The sequence below is a fragment of the Strigops habroptila genome, unplaced genomic scaffold, assembly GCF_004027225.2.
Source record: "Strigops habroptila isolate Jane unplaced genomic scaffold, bStrHab1.2.pri NW_022045634.1_ctg1, whole genome shotgun sequence".
In the NCBI taxonomy this organism is placed as follows: domain Eukaryota; kingdom Metazoa; phylum Chordata; class Aves; order Psittaciformes; family Psittacidae; genus Strigops; species Strigops habroptila.
Window position 1 is genome coordinate 599,328 of NW_022651110.1, and position 17,729 is coordinate 617,056.

At 54.1% G+C, this 17,729-nt stretch overlaps 1 protein-coding gene across 7 annotated transcripts; it reads right to left on the minus strand.

Moving 5' to 3' along the window:
• Positions 1-541: 541 nt before the first annotated feature.
• AKAP8 (A-kinase anchoring protein 8) lies at positions 542-17,468 on the minus strand. 7 transcript variants are annotated; one of them, XR_003989870.1, is made up of 15 exons: positions 17,359-17,468; positions 14,274-14,312; positions 13,630-13,662; positions 12,357-12,639; positions 10,605-11,211; positions 10,047-10,191; positions 9,837-9,884; positions 8,116-8,212; positions 7,273-7,414; positions 6,767-6,860; positions 5,790-5,920; positions 4,163-4,258; positions 2,538-2,729; positions 1,726-1,876; positions 731-1,140 (listed from the first exon to the last, which is right to left on the minus strand). XR_003989870.1 is itself a non-coding variant. In XM_030475304.1 (13 exons), the coding sequence occupies exons 1-13, from the start codon at positions 17,375-17,377 to the stop codon at positions 598-600; spliced, it is 2,274 nt and encodes a 757-aa protein (XP_030331164.1). In that variant the 5' UTR covers positions 17,378-17,468; the 3' UTR covers positions 542-597. The 7 variants fall into 7 exon arrangements, 4 of the variants coding, with proteins under 4 accessions (XP_030331164.1, XP_030331163.1, XP_030331167.1 ...); XR_003989871.1 differs by lacking the exon at positions 1,726-1,876 and having other exon boundaries at positions 542-1,140; positions 9,837-9,881; XR_003989869.1 differs by lacking the exon at positions 1,726-1,876 and having other exon boundaries at positions 542-1,140.
• Between the last annotated feature and the right edge of the window lie 261 nt (positions 17,469-17,729).

Genomic DNA, 17,729 nt, shown 5'->3' on the forward strand with positions numbered 1-17,729 from the left:
CTGCAAATTCTGCTGGGAAAAGGGGTTTTTGGGGGGGCAAACCAAGCAATTTTCTGCACCCGGAACGAATCCCGGCCCCATTCCCGCCGGGAATGCCGGAGAACGTAGGACGGACACAACCTGTGAAGGGAGGGCAGAAATTAACACATTTTCCAAGGGGAAAAGTTCCCTTTTGGGGGCATAAACCACCTAAAACCGCTTGAAGCCGGCGGACGGAGGGGGTCGAGGCGCCGGCTCTGCCCCGCAGCCACATTCCAGAGCCAAGGAGCCGCCGGGATCCAATCGATGCTTTTATTCATTTGCCAAACCTCAGCTTTTGTTTTGCTTTTCCCTCTCTAAAATTCCCACCCCCCCCCCCAAAACTCCCGGGTTTCTTGGGGCTGGATCCTGCCTTTTCCACCCTAAAACACCACCACGACAGAGAAAGAGCCGCAGGAAGGAAGCGGAAGGAATCGCTACTGGGATGAAGGAAGCTCCTCGAGGCCGCGGCCGGGCCCTTCCCCTTTAATTAACCCCCCCAATTAATCAAACTCTAATTAATCATCCTCATCAACCCACAATCGCAGCTTCTACCGGCACCTCCACGCACATTCACAGTTATTCCGGTTGCGGCTCCGCGGCTCCCGGTGGAGCCTCTTCCTCCTCCTCTTCCTCCTCGCTCCCACCGGCCGCCTCCTCGCTCCCGTGTTCCTCCTCTTCCTCCTCCTCCTCTTTTCCTGCCCAACCCTCAGTTTCATTTTGGGGGGAAACCACCGATTTTGGGGGCTTTTCAGGAGCTGCTGGGGGCTCTTCGGGCGCTTCCGAAGGCGCTGCCGCCGCTTCCGATGTCACCTCCGACGTCACCTCCGACGTCATCTCCTCTGCTTCCAGCTCGTCGTCTTGCAGGAACGGGGGCATCAGGAGTGGTTTGGAGGGTTGATCCTGCTCCCCCAGATTCTTAAGGAATTCCTCAGCTTTGGAAAACTCCTGGGAAGGTTCAGCTGCTTCCGTCGCTTCCCCGCTTCCTCCTTCCCCTTCCTGGGAGACCTCGGTGGTGGCAGCCGCGGTGGCTTCGGTCGCTCCTTCCCCGGCGCCGTCTCCACCTTCCAAAGCTTCATCCACGTCTTGATCCGTGATTTCATCTGTAAAGGGATCTTCTCCCTGCGGAAACAGAGATGGGAGAGAGACAAGGAGTCATGGAGCAACGGGAATCTCCGCCGTGAACACACGGGAGAGGAGTTTTAGAGCAAGTGGAAATCGGCTTGGCGACGGCCCGCTCTTGCAATGGTGGAAACGGTAATTAAATAGATAATCCATCATGGAAAATCCCAAAGGATTGGCAGGGAAAACAAATGATCCCACACCTGGAAGGAGTGGAAAAGAGCCAGTGAAATATTAAAGGTCCCACACGGCGCTGCGGGCACCGGGGACGGACCCTGCGCTACGGCTCCGCTCCTCACCCAGGAGGAATTTGGGATCTAAGCGAAGACGATTCAAATCCAAAGGGAATTCCTCAAGCCCGTGGCCCCGGCTCGGAGCTGCTGCCGGGCGGATTCCCCTTCCCTCGGTGGGAATTGCGGCGGTGCCTCCAGGTTTCCATCCCGCCTTTTAGTGTGTCGGGAGAGACGGAGGGATCCAGATGCGACGCGATCTCACAGCCCTCACCAAAACCCTCCAGATTCGGGGATTTTGGGGCTTTTTGGGTTCGTTTTGTTGGATTTTAGGTTGGAATTTTCACCTCGTTACCTTTAAGGAAGCCGCCAGCGCATCCCGGCCCCGCTCCCTGCGGACATCGGGGGGCTCTGCTCACGTTCCCAGAGGTGGAGGTCAAAGGAGGGATGTTGCTGCTCTAGAAGCATGACCTTGCCAGAGAGGAGCTGCCCCACACACACCCGGGCTGCAAATCCGAGGGCAAATTCCTGACATTCCCTACTTTTGTTTTGGCTCCCCCCCCTCACAGGGGAAACACAAACCTCGCCTGTGATCGGATCGACCGCCGTGGGGCAGGGAGAGGGCTTCTTTTTCCAGATAGGAGGAAAAAAAACCTCCCTGGATCCTTCCTCCTTTCCCCCTCCCACAACCCCACCCTGGGGTTAAGATCCGCCTGGATCACATTCAGCCCAGCCTGGCTGCCTCCACGCGAGAAGATCCATGCAGATGGAGGAGAAACCTCAACGTTCATCTTCCCTGGCTGAGGAATGTGCTGAACCCTATGGAAGTGATGGGGACAACTATGGAGGGGGGGGAAAATCAACCCTCAACCTCGCGATCTGGACCCCAACGTCCGTTATCGCCGGTCAAATCTACCGGGAAGGGGATGTGTGAAGTCCACTCGTGGTGGAGACTCTCCCGGCTTCCCATGGGAAGGGCGAGGTGGCCCGCCATCCCGGAGGAGGAGGAGGAGGAGGAGGAGGAATCTTTAGGCCGATGGTCAAGAACTCATCTCTTGATGCGGCCCCAAGTCTTGAGTTTAAGTCTCGCCCCTGAGGCTCCGGCCTGGGCGGGAGCTGTGCCGAGAACGTGGGGTTGGTTTATGGCGAGGCGGCTCTTGGCATTACCTGGAATCCTCAGATTTTCCTCCACCCCTTTTCAGCCTGGTTTTGCACCTGGGAATGATACGGAGACCGTGCTGGGATGGCTCCGAAGATCTCCTCCTGCCGCTGGCCAAAGGTCAGGAGCCCGGGATTCATTTAGATCAGCCGGCAGCCTTTGATACCGTTGCTCATGAGATGTGGCCGTGCCTGCGGACCCTGGCAGGGGTAGATGGAGTTGCACTTGAGTGGTTCCAGTTTTGGGGGGGGAGAAGGGGGTTAATTTAACTTAATTTCTCTGGTTTTTGGCGGTTTTTAAAGTTCTTGGAGACATCCTGGAGGTTTGCACCTCCTGAGGGTACCGCAGGGGTTTTACCTCACACCCTCCTGGTCAACGGGTATGAGAGGCCGCGGTAGGGCCGAGCCGGCCCGTCCTGGGACAAGCTCCCAGCTCAAAGTCTCTTTGGACTGGACCCAGTGGGTGGAGTCGCAGTTTTTAATGGGTTTAATGGGTACTTTTAGTGCTCTGCGCTGTATTTTAGCAGAGGTGGGAGCTGGGATAGACCACAACTTACCCCCCCGGCGCCGGGGGGACAGGGCAAGCACCGGCTGCCCCGTGGCGGCTCTGCGGGCAGCTGCCTGCCCTCGTCTGCCAGGCTGCAAACGAGGGGTTGTCCCGCCGGATCCTGGGCTGTTCCCGGGTTCCCAGGGAACCAGCAAGTAGCCACAAGTGCTTCTTTTCATCTTCGCCCAGCGGAGGAGGTTGCGACCTTCCCTCTCTCTCGGATGCGGGCCTCAGCCCGGTAACCCCGCGCTTTAGGCCGGGAATAACCACCCGGCATTCCCACATGGAGCGGGGTTAACCCCCATGCTCTGAAGACTGTGTTTGCCTTCCAGGCTTCCTTCCGGAATTCCGAACGCTGGTTTGGGCTTAAGCAAACCCTCCCCTGCCCTCTCCTCGGGCTCCGTCTCGGCTCTGAAGGTCAGCTGGGGTGTTCTCTGCCACTTCCCAAGGGAAGAGGAAGGAGAGGGAATAAAAGGGGGGGGGGGGGGCTAAGGAGGGTGTTTCAACTCACGGGAATGGGGTGCACCCACCTCGGGGTGCTTTGTCCCTTGGAGCTGCTGGGAGCGCTGCCGAGCCCGGCTCTTTACACAGGGTATAAATTCCCCCTCCCAGTGTGCAGTGGATGGAGCAGGAGCCATCCGCGTTGGATTCAATCCCAGCGGGAGTCAAGGGGTGGCTTCCCGACCCGCACGCTTGCTGGGGGGAGCCTGCTGTGTGTCCCCCCCCTTCCAAAGGCCACAGCTCGAGGGGTGGCTTTGGGGGAACTGGAATTCCTTTGGCTACTTTGGTTTCTTTAATTACGGTCTCGGTTTGGATGGATTCAGGATTGAGCTAGAGGCGCCTGGGAAGGATGGCTGGTACATCTGCGGGTTCAATACATGAACACAAAGCAAACCAAAAAGCACGACAAGTGTAAAACCACCTATGGAGAGAAGAAACCAGACCCAGGATTGAGAGAGAGCAAAAGGCAGCAGAGAGGAACCTACGTTCATCCCCATCGGATGCAGGCAGACGTCCCGTCACCGACCCGCAGCTCCGCGCTGCTCCGGGCACTCGGCACCAGTTGCCAACCTCCTGAGCCACTCACCTTGAGGTATTTTTCCAGCATCTTTACGATGTGTTTGTTATTCAGGACGCTCTTGGCCACGTGTAAACTGGTTTTCTTGAACTGCTCTGCAGCCATCTGGGGAAAGAAACAAGCCTCTGTCTAAAAGGGGAAGGCTGCAAGCGAGGAGCTCGGCTCCATGGTTTGGTTTCCTGCCTGGGAAACTGATCTGAAATCCCAGAAAACAGCCCCAAAAGGGGATGTGAGGGAGCACCCACCTCTCTTCTGCTAACATGAGGCCTGCAGAAAGAGGTGTTGCAGCAGCAGCAGCCTGAACATCCCCCAGATATCCTGAGATTAAGCCCAGGACATGTCAAACACCCAAAGCACCAGAGACGAAGCTCCCCCAGTCTCCAGCCTGGCCCCACTTAGACATCAGTTACGTCTCATTTATGAGTTCCTCAAGTGCCCTCAAAGGCAGGTTTTGGTTTCATCTACTTATGAGCACTGCAGATTGAGAAAGAGGAAGCAAGTGGTGTCCCTCAGGGACACACCAAGCTGTGTGCTTCGGCTGATACGCTGGAGGGAAGGGATGCCATCCAGAGGGACCTGGACGCGCTCGTGAGGTGGGCAGATGCCAACCTTATGAAGTTCAACCAAGCCAAGTGTAAGGTCCTACACCTGGGTCAGGGCAATCCCAGGCACTGCTACAGGCTGGGCAGAGAAGAGATTCAGAGCAGCCTGAGGAGAAGGACTTGGGGTGTTGGGTGATGAGAAGCTGAACATGAGCCAGGTTCAGTGTGTGCTTGAGCCCAGAAACCACCCGTGTCCTGGGCTGCATCAAGCGTGAGCAGCAGGTTGAAGGAGGGGATCCTGCCCCTCTGCTCTGCTCTGGTGACACCCCGCTTGGGTGCTGCATCCAGCTCTGGTGGCCTCAACATAAGGAGGACATGGAGCTGTTGGAGCAAGTCCAGAGGAGGTTACGAGGATGAGCAGGGGCTGGAGCAGCTCCCAAATGGAGCCAGGCTGAGAACATTGGGGCTGGAGAAGAGAAGCTGCGTGGAGAGCTCAGAGCAGCTCCCAGGGGCTGAAGGGGGCTCCAGGGATGTGAAGAGGGACCTTCAGCAGGGACTGGAGCGACAGGACAAGGGGTGATGGGTTCAAACTGAAACAGGGGAAGTTCGGGTTGGACATAAGGCAGAAGTTCTTCCCTGGGAGGGTGCTGAGGCCCTGGAATGGGTTGCCCAAGGAAGATGTGAATGCTCCATCCCTGACTGTTCAATTGGATGGAGCCTTGGGTGACACGGTTTAGTGTGAGGTGTCCCTGCCCATGGCAGGGGGGTAGGAACTAGATGATCTTAAGGTCCTTTCCAACACTATTCTGTGATTCAGCCTGCACGTTTACAGCTGGCCAAGCTGCCAAACCCCCATGCACCAGAAACACCACGTTTCCCTTTCGACACCACTTTCTGTGCTCATTTCCCCATTTCTCATCCACTTGTGTTCCAACAAGCGCTGCACAGCCCATGTGCAAGCGTCCCACAACCCCTGGGCAGCAGCTTCACGTCCTGGTGTGCTCACAGACTGTGTGAGAAGGTTTTTGGAAGCCACAAACCAAGCTCGAGCGCCCGGCCGAACGCTCCGGTTCGGAGGCGAAGGCACCGCTTACCCTGCGGTTCCTGTTGTGATCAGCAGATCTCAGGTGCCTCTGGAGAAGGTGGTTCTGTGCAGGAATTAACATGTCACAGGCCATGCAGTGAGCTGCCTCGATCTTCTTGAAGAAGTGCTCCTGGCCAATGCCTACAGAGAAAACAAGACATCAGCCAGAAGCCAAGCCAAGTGACATGTTCGGCTGGTGGATGTCTCAGGCACCCTTCCACCCCCTAACAACCCCATGTTACAGCCAACACACTAATCCAGCACCCCTATTCCCCCCCAGTTTCTGCTTTCCAAGACAACAAGCATCCCATATGCTGCTCTAGGACGGGCAGGATAGTTACTCTGCTCTAAACCAGATCATACCAACACAGTACCCAAGTGTAGGAGGAGGACAGATGGGGATAACAGCCTGGGGTACAAAGTGATCGACTCACCCGAGACTGTTTTCCTCCCCAAAATCCATTTATTTAAAGCTGGAAGGGACAAATCATGCTTCCCCCAGTGCTGGCTTCATTCCTCCTCTCTACTCAGGTTCAGTTTTTCTCCCTGTGGCTTACCCCAGCTCCACTCATCACTCCCAGGGGACTGGCACAAAGAGCCAAGCGGATCTTCCCCCATCACCCTCCCTGCCACACCAGATCAACTTCAGCACTTAAACGTTAAGAACAAACACAGGATTCCAGCTGCATTAACCAAACAGCCTCAAAAAATCAACAGTTCTGGGATATTTTTCCCTTTTAACCTTAATTTTAGCACCTGACACTGCACAAGCCTCAGGAACCTGCTGCTTGAGAACCCGCAGCAGCGTCGGGCGCTTCCCCTTCCCCATGAAGTCCATTTGTTTCACAAAGCTGGCAAAACCCGCCCCGAACCTGCAGCTGGATGACTCCAATCCTTCCAGTTTTGCTCCCAAAGAACTACGACAGCACCTATTTCTTTCTTTCCTTGCACACTGACTCAGTCTCTGGACACAGAACACAGATTTACCCTTAAAAGGATCCGGCTTCTGCTTTGTGCCCTCCTTCTCGGTCAGCTCCTGGCGCCGCTTCTCGATCTTCTTGTTCCTGTTGACAATGTACTCCTGGAAGGAAGAGGAGAAAACTCAGTGTCCTCCACTGAGCTGACCACGGAGCTCCAAAGGGAATCGAGATCCCCAGAGAACACCCACAGGGAAGCCTGTGCTTGGGGAAGGAACTAGACGAGGCCAAGGTTTTCCCCTCCCCGTCATGTTATAACAAGAGATGGAAAGATCAAACTGGAGCCAAACAGAAGCCTGCTCCCACGTCACCATCAGATTCCTTGTGGGAGACCCCAAATCCTTGATAAACGCCCCCAAAATGCAACCACTGGTCATCCAGAAAATAAAACTCCCTGGTCTTTATCACCACCCTCAGCTCTGGGTGGACCAAACGAAGCCCAGAAACCCCAAATGAAGCCTTGATATCCCAGTAGGGATGCAGGGAAGGGTTGAGCTACGCCAGCATCCCACCTACCTGCAGGAACTCCACTGTTTTATCCGGGAGCTTGGTACCAATGTACCTCAAGGTCTCCTTGTGGAACTTGCTCTGGAGATGTTTCTGGATCTCCTCTTCCTCAAAGCTGCGGAACTTGCAGACAGAACAGGCAAACTGGATCCTAAGCAGAGAAATCACACCACAGATGAGGAACGAGCTCAACTTTAACACCAAGATCAAGACCATCACCACCCTTGGTGCGGTTTTATACCTCGCTGCTGCTCCACGTGCCACCCCCCCAATTTTACTTCATTTTGGACCTTTGTCATCGTGGTTTGAACCTGCACAGTTTGAACAGCAGCTCCTTCTCCTTAAAGCTTTATGGGAGGGGAGTGGATGCTAAAACCCTGGGTGAGTTCAAAAGCAATGGGACAAATTCATGGGCACTCTTGGATGTGGAGATTCTCTCCCTGGCACCCGACAGAGAAACACTGGTGCCACCTTGGCTGGTTCATCTTGTCTTCAGCTCATTAATGGTATTATTTTATAGCAAAGCTGCATATACAGCCTTGTGTTTTGCTATATACAGCCTTTATAATGCTATAAAATAAAGCAATTAATGAGCTAAAGATGGATGTGTAAGGGCAGAGTGTGTAAGTGCGTACACAGCCTCTTAAACACCCTTCCGGACTCACTGCTCCACGCTGATCCCTGTATTAAACCCCTCAATATTCTCCTCATCTTAAAACAATCATAAAACACACAAAAAGGGCAAAAACCTGCTAAAATCAGAGCACAGGGCCCCACAATACGATTCCCCAGGAGATTCTCCTGTTCTCATGGAATAACGCCGGGAATGGACCCATTTATCACTGCTCCTACCTGTCCATAGCACGGTCGCGCATCCGGTCTCTTCTCCGCTGCTTCTCCCTCTTCTTTTTCATCTCCTCATCATCATCCTCGCAGCCATCTCCTGATGCTGAGAAAGAAAGCAGAGTTACTGTGCTCCCCACCACCCACTTGGCTGGTTGAGGAATGCTGGGGCTCAATCCCTCTGTTTCCTCTTCACCCTCAGCATCGGGAAGTCACAACAGCTTTCAGCCTCTAGAAGCTCTTCCTCTCCCAAACCAGCTTCCGACCACAGGGAAGCAGCAGCCTCTTCCCAAAGCCTCAGGCAGTTACTGTAAACCCCAAACCCTCTCCTCCAGCTCCCTAAAACTCCCACAGCAGTTCAAGTCTCAGGCAGCAACAGGCTGTTCCATTAGTGGGAAGAGCCCTGACTTCCATGATGCTGCAGAGCCTTCTCCATCTCCCTTCCCTGGGAGATGCTGCTGCTTTCTCCCCACGTTCTCCCTGTTCTCCTGGTTTTGCCCATGACTGAAAAAGCTCCTCACGGAAGCTGAGCAATAAAACCCAGCAGAGATGCCAGAAGCACTCCAGCAGTTCTGCTCCCTTGGGATGGGGTTGGAGATATTCCTCATGTCGCCTTCCCAAGAATTCCTTGATCACAAAGTGGTTTGGGTTGGTCCAACCCCCTGCCATGAGCAACCTTCCACTAGAGCAGGTTGCTCCAAGCCCCTGTGTCCACCCTGGCCTTGAACACTGCCAGGGATGGGGCAGCCTCAGCTTCTCCCTTCAACCCAGTGTCCCACCACCCTCACAGGGAAAAACTTCTCCCAATATCCCATCTAACTCTTTTCTCTTCCTATTGGAAGCAGTTACTCCTCATCCCATCCCTCCATCCCTTGTCCAAAGCCCCTCTCCAGGTCTCCTGGAGCCCCTTTAGGCACTGGAGCTGCTCTAAGGTGTCCCCTTCAGGAGCCTTCTCTTCTCCAGGCTGCCCCAGCCCAGCTCTCTCAGCCTGGCTTCTATAGACCTGATAATTACTGGGAAAGCAAAAAGGAACTGAAGATCCAGCAGACCTCATCTCTGCAGTGTTTTGGGGTAGAAAGCTCCACGTCCAAGGCCCATCAGCCTCAAAGGACTCAGGGAACAATTCACCTGACACGTTTGCAGGTAAAGAAGCCTCTGGGCATCAGAGGGAGCCTTCAATGACACTCAACATCCAGCTATGCCTCAGTTCCCATCCTGAAAACAACCTAAAAGCAGCAACTCAAGTCCCACGCATGGTTTTCCCCAAGTCACCCCAAGGCAGAAGGTGCAACGTGCCTGGGGCTGATGTGTCTTGACTGGAAATGACAATCCCAAACCAGCTGAAGTGGTGGGATTAGTCCTGGGAGCTGCGTGAGGGAGTAAATCCCTACCTTCCTCCGTGAAATCACCCCGCTTCCTGTTCTCCTGCAAAAGAGAAACACAAAGAGACACTGGTGTTACTTCCCCTATGTCACCACTAATATTGCTTCTTACTATCAAGCTTTAAATCTATGGCTGCTCCAAGGAAAGCTGTGGCCAAGTTACACACAACACAAATGGCAACAACCCCCCTCCAGCCCCTCTCTCCAGGTCTCCTGGAGCCCCTTTAGGCACTGGAGCTGCTCTAAGGGCTCCCCTTAAGGAGCCTTCTCTTCTCCAGGCTGCCCCAGCCCTCAGAGCACATTCCCACATTCACCACGAAGACTGGTACAAAACAAGGATACTTACACCTTTGTCTGCTTCATCTCCCGACTTTTCCTCTCCTTCTCCCTCATCTGCTGTGCAAAAGGAGGAGTGTTTAAGCTGGTGCTGGGGGGGGCTTTTCTCCCACTTAATGCTCCCCTAATAAATCCCCCCAGCTTTGAAATGGAACAACTCTCAGTCGGATGAAAGAGAAAACACTTAAAAACAGAGGAAAATGGCCCAAAATGGGCTCGTACCGTTGTCGGTGTCATCTCCTTCACTGTCAGTCTTTGCCTGTTTGCTGTCGGGCTCGTCCCCGCTCTGTGACTGTTTCCTCTTGCGTCCTCCCCCCTCACCATCCGACCGCCCCCCGGAACGGTTCCGGAACCCTCTTCTCTTGGGCTGAAGGGGGAAGAAATCACTTGGATCAATCAACTTGAGGCGTTGAGAGAAGCTTCAAAACCAAAGTATTCCACTCATCTGCTACATCTCTTAAAGAAGTTTTAATTCTTGTGACCCTGCAGATGTGGTTTTGGTTATAAAAGGATTTTATAGCTGGGTTAGTGCCCCTTGTGAGCGGATTTGGGATGGGGGAAGCATTCACAGGCTCTATTTTGATTGCGAATGGGTCTATACAAGCTCAGTGATACCCATTTCTACCCAGGAAAATGTGAGTTATTCCATAGCGGAATAATTCATGGAAGCACCATGAATTAAGGCTCATGCTTCCCAAAGGACTCCACTCTCCAGCCGACCCACCAAGGGAAGCAAAACTCAACCGTGACAAGAAACCAAACCCGACGGCGACGACTTACCATGAGCGTGTTCATGTGCCAGGGCACCGACCCCATCCTGTCTCTGTTCCGTTGCCTCCCCATTCCATACGGCATATTCCCATACCGTCCCATTCCCATGCCCGACATCCCCATCATGCCATAGTCATAGTCTCCGTAGTCACCGTAATCTCCGTAGTCGCCATAGTCACCGTAATCCCCATAGTCGCCGTAGTCGCCGTAATCTCCGTAGTCGCCGTAGTCGCCGTAATCGGGAACAAGGGCTTGGGAAAAGAGGGAAGGGAGCCTGTTGGATCCGGCCCCCCCCATCCCACGTCCTCCCATGTAGTTCAGCTCATTCCAACGGGCCGAGAGGCGCTCGGAGCTGGACGAGGGCATGAAGTGGTCGCTGCGGTTGAAGGCGTTGAGCCGCCCGCGGTTCTGGACGCGGTTCTGAGCCCGGCCCCGCATGAGCCCGTAGTTGTTCCCTCTGTTGCGTGACTGATCCCTGCGGTTGTCGAACTGGCTCCCGAAGGAATCGTTCCGGTCGGTCCCCACGTCGCCGTAGTCGTAGCTGGGTCGATACATGTCGCGGTCGTTCATGGAGGACCTCGAGTCGTAGGAGTCGAAGGACTCGAATCTGAAAGAGCTGTGGGAGGAGATGATGGTCAGCACCAGGGTGACATTCCCACACCCCACACAGGGGCTTGCATCCAGTTTTAAGCCCAATCCATGTCGTTCTGGCCAGAAAACCACAATAAAAGTATTATTAATCCCTGCAAACCCATCGCTTTCTGTATCCCAAGTCGCTTTTTCCTTATTCTTGGTGGAAATAAGTAAGTATCAAACTTATGTGCAGGACAACCTGAAAAGAAACCCCTTGGAGATGTCCCAACCTCACCAACTTACAGCACCAAAACACATGCATGTGTGCACCCACGTGTTGGGGCAGGTAAAAAACATCAGCAATTAAGTTGATTTTCCAAGGAACATTGGATCATATCAACACAATCATGGAATCAACCAGGTTGGAAAAGACCTTTCAGCTCATCAGGTCCAACACTGCCCAGCGCTGCCAAGGCCACCACTAACCTATGGCATGAGGGACTTGTCTACATGGGGTGTGAGCACTTGCAGGGCCGGTGACTCCAGCACTGCCCTGGGCAGCCTGTTCCACTGCCTGAGCACCCTCTGGGGAAGGAATTGTTCCCAACCTCCATCTAAACCTCCCCTGGTGCAGCTTGAGGCCGTTTCCTCTTGTCCCATCCCTTGGGAGCAGAGACCAGCCCCCTCCTGGCTCCATCCTCCTGTCAGGCAGTTGCAGAGAGCGAGAAGGTCCCCCCTGAGCCTTCTCTTCTCCAGACTAAACCCCCCAGGTCCCTCAGCCGTTCCTCATCACACTTGTGCTCCAGGCCCTGCACCAGCTCCGGTGCCCTTCCCTGGCCCCGCTCCAGCACCTCAATGTCTCTCTTGCAGTGAGGGGCCCAGAACTGACACAGGATTCGAGGTGCAGCCCCACCAGTGCCCAGCACAGGGGGACAGTCCCTGCCCTGGCCCTGCTGCCACCCTGGTGCTGATACACTGGCACAAGCTCCATCAATCCACACCCTCAGCTCCTTTTCCACGAGCAGCTTTCCAGCCGCTCTTCCCCAAGCCTGGAGCATTGCAAGGGGCTGGTGTGGCCCAAGTACAGAACCTGCTTCTTTGCCCTATAGAACTTCCGAACAGCTTCATCTGAAGTTACATTAAAAACCATTATTTTCACTATCAAACGTAAGCAAGTGGCAGAACCACCTCTCCTGGTCTTCCATCCCGTCCCCTGTCCCGCCGCTGCCCTCCTTCGACAGCATATCCAGGCGCTGGTTGATCTTTGCAATGATGGAATCCGAGTTCTCGTTGGCTGAGTGCTCGGTGCCGTAGGAGGTGATGGGCATGGAAGAGCTGACATCAGCACTGAGGCTCATATCTGAAGCTTTGTGGGTTTCCCAGCTGCTGGAGCTGGCAGGAGCATAGTTGTACGTGGCTGCGGTGTTCGCGGCGGTGGTTTGGGTGTTGTAGTAGTCGTAGCCCTCGTAGCCTGGCAGGAAAGGCAAAGAACATGGATGTTAATTCCATATGACAGACACAGGTACCTGGAGGAAGAGTTTGGATGTGAATAAATCCCACCAGGCACGGCTGTAGATGGATTTGACGTCTTTGCAAAGAAATGTGGGTTCTAAAACTGGGGAACAGCCAAGATTCTTCTTCTCTAAGCCTAAAATGTGTGAGCAGCTCTGGTGTCCTCAAAATCAGAAGGATACGGAGCTGCTGGAGCAAGGCCAGAGGAGGCCACGAGGATGAGGAGGGGCTGGAGCAGCTTCCACATGGAGCCAGGCTGAGAACATTGGGGCTGGAGAAGAGAAGCTGCGTGGAGAGCTCAGAGCAGCTCCCAGGGGCTGAAGGGGGCTCCAGGGATGTGGGGAAGGACCTTCAGCAGTGACAGGACAAGGGGTGATGGGTTCAAACTGCAACAGGGAAGTTCAGGTTGGAGATAAGGAAGAAGTTCTTCCCCATGAGGGTGGAATGGGTTGAATGGAGAAGCTGTGGCTGCCCCATCGCTGGCAGTGTTCAAGGCCAGTTTGGACACAGGGGCTTGGAGCAACCTGCTCTAGTGGAAGGTGTCCCGGGTTGTGTATGGCCAAGCTGTCAGATTCCAAGGGCAAACCTTGGGTTTGGAGGGGAAAATGATATTAATCATTTTATTAATCACTAAATCAGTTTATTAATGCACTCATCTGGCTGTCCAAGACCAAGGGAGAAATGGAGATGGAAAAGAAACAGAACTTTTCTCATCCACAAGGTAATTTTCCTGCTCTAAGGCACAGCCACCAGGACAGAGCTCTGTCATGCTCCACGGGCCTCAGAAAAAGCCACAACCATGGAGCAAGGTGCAAGGAAAGACAGGAAGCAGTGAGGAGGAGAGTTCTGCACCCCAATCCTGAGCAGAGAGAGTGCAGGAGGTGGAAAAGAGCTGCAGAGCCTGAGCAGAGCACCCCAAACCCAGGTAACAGCTGGAGTCAGCACACACCTTGCCAGCTCGTCGCATTCGTCCCATAGGTACCTGAAGGGGACAAAAAGAAGAGAGTGGTTCAGCTCCCACAGCAACAAACTCAAAAGTTGAGAGGTGAAATTGAGCTAATTCAGTTTAATCACTGCTAAAAATGCTGGGAAGGAGGGAATCAGGACTTCCAAGAGCTGATTACAGAAATGTAATGGATAACTAATACATTTTACATGGTTTTTGAAGCACTTTCAAGCGTTTACACTTGAAAACAGCTCAAGTGTTCCATAAACCCCCTCAAGAAGCAGTAAAACTGCAGCAAAAGCAAATGTTTGTTCAAACTGTCACTTTTGGGAGCATCTTGGTGCTGCTGTTTGGGCTGGAAAGGGGGGAGCCCAAAGTCTCAAACAGCCCTGGACAGGCTTTGTTTGCAGCACTAACACCCAGGTGACAAACCCCAGCACGTTCATCACCCCCGGCACCGTTCCATGGTGTCAGAGGAAGCTTCTGCAGTAGAAATGATTTAAAATCACTTCGAATGATTTCAAACAGGTAGAAGAAAGGTGGGAAAAAGTGTTTCTGTAGCACACTACTCTGGCTAGAAAGAATTAAAAGTAAGCTCTACTCTCAAACTGCAACTCCCCAAATCTCTTCACAGACACAAACCTCACCTTGAGTGTTGGTGGCTCCAGTGTTCCAGGTGCCATAACCTGCAAGGAAAAGAAGGGAGCTGTCAAAGCATCACCTCTGCTGCTGGCCCAGGGCTCCGTTCTTCCCTTAAACAACCCTAAACCCAGCCAAGTCTTTAATTACAGCCTCGCTCCCGCTTTTCATTGCTTGGGAAACACGCCTGGAGCTGCCTGATGCTTTGTTTCAGCATCTGAAGATCGACGAGATGGTTTGAACCACTCTGTTAAAAGAACAGAGTGTGTTTCGAAAGAGAAATTGGGTTTAAATGGGTTATGACAACACAAAGCTACGTTGAGACAGCAGAATTATAGGTTAGAATGATACAGGGTGGCCAGAGAAGCTGTGGCTGCCCCAGCCCTGGCAGTGTCCAAGGCCAGGTTGGACACAGGGGCTTGGAGCAGGATGAGCTTTAAGCCCCTTTCCAACCCAAACTATTCCATGAGGAGAAAATCCACGGGATAAGTCACCCAAAGAACGGAACCAGCACTGAGAAACACACGTTCCAGTTGTGTTGTGCCAGCAGAAGCATCCTTTTTCCTAGGGAATACTGCATATCCTCACACATGATCCGAGGTGAGGAATGCCATTCCAGGAGCCAGTAAAACACATGGAGCCCTTCCACTTGCCAGCGCTAATTGCAAGCACTGCACTAACGAAGCGGCTTCAGTCTGGTCTCCCCAGGTCAGCAGTGGCTGAAGCACTGGCCCAGGTGGAAGAAGCACCAAAGCAGCCACCGTGTTCAGCAGCTCTCATTTCCCAGCTCGATTCCTGCCTCCAGGCACGCTGGTGGCTGCAGAACAGCTGGAGAACAGAAGAGGAAGCAAACCCAGCACAGGGAAGCTTTGCTCAGGGCAGATTGCTCAGTTTCGAACCCAAAATAGCAGCAGCCGTGGGATTAAAAGCGAGCTCCTCTCCTTCCATTTTTAAGCTGTCTTGGATAAAACCTTGGCTATGTTAATCCAGGAGGCAAAAATAGCCTGGACCTACTCAAAACCTCAGGAAGACAGAGGTTGCTCAAGCCCAAAATGCAGTGTTCTCAAAGCAAAGACCTCAGGTTCCCAAAGCAAAGACCTCAGGTTCTCAAAGCAAAGACCTCAAGGTTTCAGTACAACTGAAGAACGTGGCAATTCAAGAGTTCAATGTCTCATTTTGAAACTCATTATTAAGTAAAACACTCACTAGATGAGACACGTGGCTCTTAAGGACTTGGTACCAAGCAGCAGGAGCAGCACAGCACATCCATAAACATCCCCAGCAGGGAAAACCCCAGTGGAACAAGTCGATAAGTCACCATCACCTTCCCTTGGGATAATAAATATGACAAAGTGCAGAGAAGGGGGAAAAAAACCCAACTCAAAAGGGACCATGTGTCCTGATTCCCAGCTGATTCCCAAGAGAGCGCTCCCTGAGCTAGGGGGAAAGCTTGGGAAGGATTGTTCTCCACACACATGGACAAGCAGAGCAACGTCGAGGGATTTACTTGGTTCAGTCAAAGGGAAGCACTGAGAAGTTTAACACCTGCAGAAGAAAAAGCCAGGATCCAGAAGGGAATTCCTTCCAAGAGCAGAGCTTCTCCTGCTGATTCCAACACAGGGCTTTACCCAGGGAGAATAAAGTGTGATTTCTGCTGGAATCATGAAGTATTGAAGTTAATTTAGAGAGGTTTATTTAGAGACCCCCAAATATGCAAAAACTCCTTCATTTTTATACCACGGAACAGTAAAAATCCACACCAGAACATCCCTAAAGCTGCAGCACGCTCAGATGGGTTTAATCCATCAAGAGCGAAGGGAACATCCCAGCTTTAAGCAGCAAATTCACTTCATGAAGCCAAAAATCTTTTTTCTTGGGAAGAACTTTTAGCTGCCTAAATGCTTCCAAAGCTGTCAGCAGAGCCACCAGCACTCAGAGGATGATTCAACATTCATCGAAGGTGGTTCTAATCCTTATCACAGTTTCCCACCTCCTTTTTATGCCCAAAGAACAGGGCATAAACCGCTTCAAACCCATTTAGAAGCGTGAGGAAAGCGATCTGCAGTGAGCTGAAAGCAGAGACAGAGGGATCCCGTCAACAGGTCTGCATCGACATGAAGCCCAGATGAATCATGAATGAGCCCCACAGACAAAGCACCCCGGGGGGCAGCAGGAACTCGGTAAAACACACATCAAAAGGGTCACGTATCAAATCCTTCTGCGGTTGTGATCGTGTTATAAACCCCGAGGAGGTGTCTGCAGCAGCAAATAGGAGTGAAGAGTGAATTCCAGGGGGGATGAGGCCAGCGGGGAGAGGATTCCCCATGTGCCACCCCCTCACCTCCCAGTAAGCCCCATCAGAGGGTTTTCAACAACCGATCTTCCTCCGTCCGGCTTCAATTTGGGTGCTTTCCGCCCGCCTCCCCCTCCTGCGCCCCTTGCTCCGTGGTTCAGACCCCTTCGAACCCGCTCAGCGCTCTGATGAAGGGAACCGGCTCTTCCCCCTCACCAACCACCCCCCAACGCCGGCGAACAAAGCTCAATGCCGTTTCGGCGGGCTCCCGCCTCCCTCCTCACGGATTAACGTCTTCCCACCCAACGGCGTTACAACGGGAAGGGACGAAAGCACCCCGGGGGGGGGGGGGGAGTATGATGCTGCAGCCGCCCCCACCGGGGACCCCCCCGGAGCGGCCTCCCCCGGGAGGTAACGGGGCCGCTCGGGGGGAACACGGGGCCCCCTCGGGGGTCACAACCGGGGGAGGGGGGGGGGGGCGTGTCCGCGCGGCCGCCATTTTGTGTCGTCTTTAGAAATGGGACCGGCTCCATTTCCGCCCCCCCCAACAGCACCCAGCCACCAATCAGCGGCGCCCTAGCGCTGAGAGACGCGGAGCTCAGCCAATCAGCGGCGGCGCCCCCTCATGGGAGGCGGGCACAACGCGTCCCGCTGGGGCTTAACCAACACCACCCCCCCCCCATGGTGATACCGGGAGCCGCCGCTGAGGTACCGGGAGGACAGAGCTGCTGCTGCCGCTGACCCCGGGGGAAGGGGAAGCACCGGGAGGCGCCGGCCCCCGCGGCTCCCCCGCAACCTACCGCCGTATCCCTGCTCCATCGCTCCCCTCCGCCTCCGGCCCTCGGCGCCGCACTGCCCGCCCGAACGCCCCGCTGCGCAGGCGCGCCGCGCCCGCCGCCCATTGGGCCTCTCCGCCGCTCTGCCCCGCCCACGAAGCTCTCCATTGGCTGCTCTCCAACAGCCCGCCCCCTCACCTTCCATTGGCTGAGCTCGCCCAGAGGCACCACCCTCCCTTCCCACCCATTGGCCAGCGAGCGCACCTGTCACCATCCGTCCCCCCGAGCCTATTGGCGGAGGCTGCCCATCCGCTGTCAATCAGGCGCGTTCCCTCTCCTGATTGGGCGGCTGTAAGCACAGCGTGGTCGTCCTCAGGCACATCCACAGGGAATTG

What these genes read in the sequence shown, in the direction of transcription:
- AKAP8 (XM_030475303.1), bottom strand. An exon ending in TGGAGCCACCAACACTCAAG is followed by an intron (nt 13,663 to 14,273) that starts GTGAGGTTTGTG and finishes TGTCCCCTTCAG; the next exon opens with GTACCTATGGGACGAATGCG. An exon ending in TGCTGGAAAAATACCTCAAG is followed by an intron (nt 1,141 to 4,162) that starts GTGAGTGGCTCA and finishes CTGTTTCCGCAG; the next exon opens with GGAGAAGATCCCTTTACAGA.